This window comes from Condylura cristata, unplaced genomic scaffold (genome assembly GCF_000260355.1).
Source record: "Condylura cristata isolate star-nosed mole 26May11 unplaced genomic scaffold, ConCri1.0 scaffold00004, whole genome shotgun sequence".
Classification (NCBI taxonomy): Eukaryota; Metazoa; Chordata; class Mammalia; order Eulipotyphla; family Talpidae; genus Condylura; species Condylura cristata.
The window spans coordinates 28,148,554-28,156,091 of NW_004567105.1; the positions used below are offsets into that span (position 1 = coordinate 28,148,554).

The 7,538-nt window shown below is 31.5% G+C and overlaps 1 protein-coding gene across 1 annotated transcript in view; it reads left to right on the forward strand.

Moving 5' to 3' along the window:
- CAPS2 (calcyphosine 2) overlaps positions 1–6,160 on the forward strand; it is a 35,534-nt gene extending 29,374 nt beyond the window's left edge. The window contains exons 15-16 of the mRNA XM_004676509.1: positions 3,161–3,257; positions 5,985–6,160. Coding sequence (XP_004676566.1) covers positions 3,161–3,257; positions 5,985–6,160 — 273 coding nt within the window. The remainder of the gene's footprint in view (positions 1–3,160; positions 3,258–5,984) is intronic.
- Positions 6,161–7,538: the final 1,378 nt, after the last annotated feature.

A 7,538-nucleotide genomic window follows, 5' to 3' on the forward strand; every position in this document is an offset into this window, starting at 1 on the left:
TCACCTCCGGGGCAGGCGGGAATCGAACTCATGCGGAAGTGGCTTATATATTAGGGAAATAAAATCTGAAATCAATTTTGATTCAAAAATTATTAATTTCATAAATTTCTGTCTCCATAAATTACTAGCTGTATGGCTTTGTGTTATTAAATATCTCTGAGTCTCAGTTTATTATAGAGTTTGTATAAGGATTGAATAAAATAATGCATGTAAACCTTGGCTTTGTGTCTGGTCCACGGTAAAGACTGGCTATGTGTTACTTTAGTATGGTGACTAAAAGGTGTTTCTCTGATATTTATAGTATACATGGTAAATATTATAGTGAAGATTAAAATGGCCATATTAAGCTGGAATTTAAACAGGAGCCTTAGTTTTTATAGAAAAGCTACAAAATACTTAGGTTCTGGTAGTTGTTTTTTCTCTCAAGTTTTATTGATTTGCTATTCATTTACATAACTATATAACTGCCATCTTGCAAGTACAGCTTTGTACCTCCATCAGTTTGCATACATCGCCTTCTGTCACAACCCTATCACTTCCATTCCCGGCTCCTTTTCCCCTCCCCCCACCCGCTCTGGTAAGCACTACTTTTCTTACAGTCTAAAAGTTACTCATATTGGTTTCCCAGTTTGCTGGTTTGATTTGGGTTATTTTCTGCAAATGACTACAACCATCTAGCAGCTATATTTTAATTTTTTCACTTAGTATAATCACCTCAAGATCCATCCACTTTGACCCAAAAGGCACAATTTCATTTTTTTCAGGAGTTGAGTAGGATTCTATTAGGTTATATATTTATTAATTCTTGTATCCAGTTGTCTGTCAGTGGGCATTTAGGTTGGTAACATGACTTGGTTATTGTGAATAATGCTGTGAACACAGGATTGCATAAATCATTTTGCATCAGTGTTTTCACATTCTCTGGGTAAAATACTGACACTGGATCAGTAGTGTTTCCATTTTTCACTTTTTGAGGAATCTCCATGTTGTAGCTCCTGTACCAAATTACAGTCCTACCAAGTAAGAATGCATGTTCTTTTTTCTCCATATCCATGACAATATTTGTTGTTTCTAGTCTCTTCTAGTACAGGCCATTCTCATAGGGATCAAGTTTTACTTTGTTTTCCCTTATAATAAGTAATGATGTGCATTTTTCATGTGCTGTAGACCATCTGTATGTCTTCTTTGGAAAAGTATTTATTTAGATCCATAACATCCTTTTTTTGGTGACTGATTTGTATAAGTTCTTTATATATCTTTTATTAACCCCTTGCCAGACAGGTGATTTGCAAATATCTTACAGTTCTTATGCTGCTTCTTTTTTTTTTTTTTTGGTGGTGGTGGTGGTTTCTTCTGAGGTACAAAACTTTTTAGTTTGTCATGGTCCCATTTGTTTATTTTTGCTCTGTCTCCCTTGCATTGTAGTTGTGTCCCAAATATATCTCCACAGTTGATCTCCAGGAAAGTATCACCAAGGTTTTCCTTTCAGTGTTTTAAATGTTGTACCCAAGTATTTAACTTTAAACTAATTTTTTAATATGGGGTTAAGTAAGGATCTAGTTCCATATTTTTGCCTATGGTTGTCTAGGTTCCCAATATATTTTTTTTTAAGAGGCTCTTCTTTCTCCATGGTATAGTCATGACTCCTTGGTCAAAAAGTAACTGCCCATATCTGTGTGACTCTGTTTCTAGACTATTCTATCCCACTGGCTTGTTTTTGGTTTGTTCTAATACCATACTCTTCTCCCTCCCTTTTATGTTCTGTTGTTGTCTTATACTTCTTATTTTATGTTCCTGTTTATCAACTTAAGGTTTTGTGTTTTCCTGGTCTATTTTTGTTTTTGTTTCCATATAGAAGAACTCTTCTCAACATTTCTTGTATGGAAATTCTAGTGGTAGCAAACTCCATTAGCTTTTGTTTGTCTGGGAAACCCTTTATTTTCCCACCATATTGGGGAAAAAAAATAAAAAAAATTTCCTTGGGTGAGATTTTTTTCTTTTAAAAGTATAACGATGCCATTCTATTTTTTTTCTAGACTTGAATGTATCTGCTGAGAAATCTGATAAAAAGATGACTGAGGTGCCTCTTTATATTACATTCTTTCCTTCCCCCAGCAGCATTTAATTTTTTTTTCTTTATCATTAATTTTTGATAATTTAACAGTGATATGTCTGGGTAAAAGCCATATTGTATTTTGAAATTTGGGGTTCTTTTGGTTCCTGGGAATTTATTTTTAATTACTTTCTTAGGTTTGGTATGTTCTCAGTCATTATTTCTTTGAATAAGGTCTCTGGGTCCATCACTTTTCACCTTCTGGAATGCCCAATATATATGTATGTATGCCCAATATCTTCTAATGAAGTCTGCTATTTCTTGTGGAGATTCTTAACTTTTCCTAAATATTATTTCTTGTTTCTTCATTTAAGTCATTTATATCTTCAATTTCTGACATTTTCTCCCTGCATAACTCTATTGAAACAGTTTTCTGTATTTTTCCTCATTATGTTCAATGTCTTTCTCTCTTGTTTTAAAATATGTCAGTTTCTTTCCTAGTGAGTTCTTTTGTTCCTGCATCTCTTCTCTAAGACCCTTGCTTGTCTTTCTTTGCTCATGCTAGGATCATGTTGATTTTTTTTCCCAAAAAAATATTTCATGATACTCAGTGTTGCCTTGAATTAGAGAAGCATCACAACAGCTATATTTCAAAATAGGATGTTCAAATTCAGGAAATTATACAACAAAGCTCAACTTAAAAAGTGTTTTGCTTTCTTACTGTGATGGAATATTTGCACTTATTTTTTGAATCATCATTATTCACCTGATAGTTTGTCTTGGCCGTTTTTCAGTTTTATGTGAATTCTGAGCTGGACGTCACTTGAGAGTTCTTTTACCCAGCCCTGCAATAGAGGTGTAAAGCCAGGGCAACAAAAGTTTGGTTACTTTCTCAAGGAGAGGGTGCTGGGAAGTGTGTATGCTTAGTGCAGTCACCTGCTCTCTGGCTCTAGCGTCTTTCTCCCTGTAACATAATGTATCCTTCATGTACCCCTTTAGTACTTTATATGCTCTGTTTGGAGATTAGAAATAACCACTACTGCAGATTAGGCAATTAGGTTATCATGTCTAATGATTTCATAGAAAAAAATAACACTTCTTTTGTAGGCCTTTATGAAACTGGATTTCAACAAAACTGGCAGCGTGCCTATTATAGAAATTAGAAAATGTTATTGTGCAAAGAAGCATCCTCAAGTAATTTCAGGTAATTAGTATGAGTCAAAATGCATTATATTTCTATAATGTTAATTAATAAATAAAGATATTTAAATTATGTTAATTGATAACATGGACTTTAGATCATAAGGGAGGAAATAAAAATTATTTTTTAAATGAGAAAAATAAGAACTGCTTGCCTGTGTCTTCACTTAAAACTCTGTGTTATCTATACTTATTATTTTTTAAAGATTTATTTATGCTTACAGAACTGGGTACAGGCCAGAAGTGCAGGGGTGGTGAGAGGATTCACCAGAGACAGAGGGGGGAGCAGAACAGGCAGACTGACGAAGTATACAGCTGAGAAGAGCGCGGGCGAGACAGGAGAGGTCTGCAGCCATGTGGATCACCTCTGGGGCTAGGGATCGAACTCACACTGAAGCAGCTTCGGCTAGCTTGCAGTGCTGCATCCTAACCTATTGCGCCACTAGGGAGGGCCTATATTTATTTATTTATTTTAGTGAATTTTTATTTTCTGTGAGATGTGACGTGTCTGAGTTAGAAAGAGTAGAATAGATTTAGAGAATAAATAACAACATATGCAAATTCCCCAGCTTAGCTTTAATGTATCTGCTCATATTTGAAGATTTAAGGCAGAGTGAGGGAGTGCCTTAAGTGGATTTATACATAAAATGAATGCATGCCTGTACAAATTTGATGATATAATAAATGTTGCAAGATAATTCTACAGATCTTTTACTATATTAATTTAGACTTTAATTTCTACACAATTGGTTTATCAATGGATTTGTGTATAAAGATAGCATTTGTTCACAGTAACTCTCTTCCTTCTATTACATTTCCCTTTCTATAGGTAATGATTGTTGTAATTTAGTATATATATTTACATATTTAATTCCTCTATGTATTTTTATAGCTTTATAATACTTACTATGCATAGTTAATATTTTTTGAAAGTATTTTTAAACACCATAAATATTGTTATACTCAGCAATGTGCAGGGGCTCTTTCCATGTTAATCCATACTGAGACATCTTATTTAAAAAAAAAAAAATCAGTATACCAAAGTTTACCTAGCTATTCTTCTATTTTTGATTTTTAAATTTCTAATTATTGATATGCAACCAGAGAAGCAATGGATACTGTTGTGACTTCTTAAAGGTCTATTGCCTACTGTTTTTTTAGGGTGACAGTAAGTGCAACAACTACCAGGAATGCTATGGTTTAAATTTTAATTGATACTTCTAAATTACATAATAGGATCTGTGATATTATACTGTCATTATTGGGAGAATTCATTTTCCTTATCTCCTTGTAAACACCTTAGTTTTTGCCAATCTGATATATGAAAAAAATAATTTCCATTTCCCTGGTTACTGCAGAGGTTAAACATACTTTGCATATTTATTGACCACATCTAAATTGTATTATATGAATAGTTTCTAATTTGTTTTGACTATATACTATTAAATACAATGGAATACTATTACTTTATAATTTTATTCTTAAATATTAAAAGTGATACACTGTTGTTGGCTTAGCACTATTAACACTTACAATGGTTTATTATTCTTATTAATTATATAGTTAAAAAAAAAAAACCAAACAAACCCAGAAGTTGTAATAGAAATAAGGCTAATCTACACTGGTTTTCCAGATTTCAAATTATGTATTTTAGGCCCAAGTAATATAAGTTGCTTATCAGTGACTTAAAGAACTGTAATTACTTTAAGAGAGTTCTGTAATTATTTAATTGTCTTTAGTATATCTTTTTCCTTTAAGTCCATGCCACTCTTTCCCCCCCCCCTTTAATTAGCCATATATAAACATGAGAGTTCACTTATTTCAAAGTTAGGTGATAGCCATGCCATATGTTTTTTTCTCTGTCTTTCCCTTCCTTTTAATATTAGTAAAGTTGCTTAAGTAGCTTTAGTTTTACTGTGTTGTCCATTTTATTATTGTTGGGTAAACCTTTGTAACTTCAAGAAATTATGTATTTCCAAAAAAAATGATATCTAAATGAAGATCACTCACTCCTTCCCTTTAAGTAAAGCCACTTATTTCAATAGCTTATTGTTCTTTTCCTGAATTAAAAATATCATATGAATTTTATAAGTAAAATGGATCAGATATTTTGTTTTCTCTTTAAATTGCACTTGCAATGTTTTATAAATTGTCAGTTGTCTTCTTATATATAATAAGTATATTTAATATGAACCCATGGAAGTAGCCTGCTTAATATCAGAGACTTAAATTTAATGGAATGAAAGTTCTTCTAGAAGATATTTTCATAGACCTCAAAGATTACTGTGTTTGCAGTAATATTTTCCTTATGTAGTATGGGTCGCTTATGCCTATAAAAACTAATGCTTGAATATAGGCATGCCTTTCACACATGGCATTACTGTACTGGTAGCCTATAAATCTTTGAAAGTATTTCTTGTCTTTGTTTAGTCTAATGGAAATTAATCTGAGTCCTGTAAAACAGAAATACCTGTAGCAGTGACTATTAGTGACTTATTTTGCCTCTTTGTCTGATAGACCCTATCAGGAACTTAAAAGATTCCTCAAATGTGCATTAAAATGATTTCTGTCAAATTCTATGTGTTGCAAGAAAATGTTTAAATAATTTTGATGGTAGTTTGACATAGCATTTCATATTGTTGAAAAGATTTCACAAAGTGATTAAGTATCATCATCAATCATTTTACTAATCTTTTAAAGTGACTCTTTCATAGTCAGTACTATTTTACAGGCCATTCTACAGAAGAAGAAATAAAATCATCTTTTCTAGAAACATTAAAAGATGCTTGCAGCAAGTCTGATGAAGTGTCATATGGTGAATTTGAAGATTACTATGAAGGCCTAAGTTTAGGGATAGTGGATGATGAAGATTTTGTTAATATTTTACGTGCTCCTTGGGGGATTTAGTTTTTTAAAAACGTTATAAAAAATTTAAAGGAGAGTTTAATTGAATGTGAAGTATGATCTAACATTGCAATATATTTTCCTAGGGCTCCAGATGTAGAGGTATAAGTGTGTTCTCACACACGTATGACTGTTTGCTTATCTATATATTTATAAAGATCTTTTTGATTTGTTACTTATCTTGAGCATATTTTATTTGTATATATTTTAGAACACTCCCTAAATTAATCTTCATAGAAAAGTTACCTCTATATCAAATTCTGCAAGACCATTTATACAATAAACATGGTTCTTTTCCTTTGGTTTGTTTTTGCCATCAATCCCTCAAATGTAATTGCTATTGCCACCATTCTCAATTTGATATATGGAAACTGGGCCCAAAACCTATGAGATTGAAATAAATCAGCCTGTTTTAAATATGAAAATGTTAATGAAATTGAGGTATATGCAAGAGAATTTTCCATACAGTGTGTGATGATAGATATTTCCCATAACTTGAAAATTTAGAATGGCAGTAGCCAATCCCTAAAATGCTTAAGCACCAACTTATAAATTCCTGCTTTCTGTATTATGTGCTGTTGTTTATGCAATAGAGCTGTGTCCTAAAGGTAATGTGTGTTATTCTAGACATGTCTTTTTGGTATATTAAATGACTGAACCATTTTCTTCTAAATAGATATTATTTAATGGTTAGATGTGCATTTAAGATTTAAATTAAGATTCAGTCATTTAAGATTTGAATGAATAAGAAAATGCACTATTAAAATATCAAACAGAAAATACGAACAAATATTTTAGTGATGTTTTCACTAGCTTAATTCTTTATTTCTTGGATCTTTTTCTGAATTAGTTATTGAAATTAAAAGCTGGAAGATGTTTTGGCAGAAATAAATTGACTATTAATTTCTGAGTCACACCCTTTTTTTTGAAAAATTTCATACAACTACAGTCCTCTGTAATTCTAAAATTTGTTCTTATGTTAAAATGACTAATACTATGTGTCCTGAATATGCATGTAGTATTTTTCATTGACAAATTTTTATTTAGGTCTCAATCTATTTTTAATATTGTTAACTAGATTTTTATTTTCTCATAGATCTATCTTAATTTACCTACTACTATTATCAGAAAATATACTTAGGTATTATTGTAAAAGAATGGGAGGAAGGTTGTTCTGGAATGTGACATTAATATGATGGCATAATTTTAAACCTCTAACCTCCTAAATATTCATTTTTTAAGAAAGTATCTCTTTATGAATTGTAACTTTTAAAGTTAATTTTCTGTTATTTTGCATTATAATATCAATGTAGAGTTAGAAAATATATATTCAGTATGAGGGTATTTTGTTAAAATATAACTGGTGGCACAACAAATCATC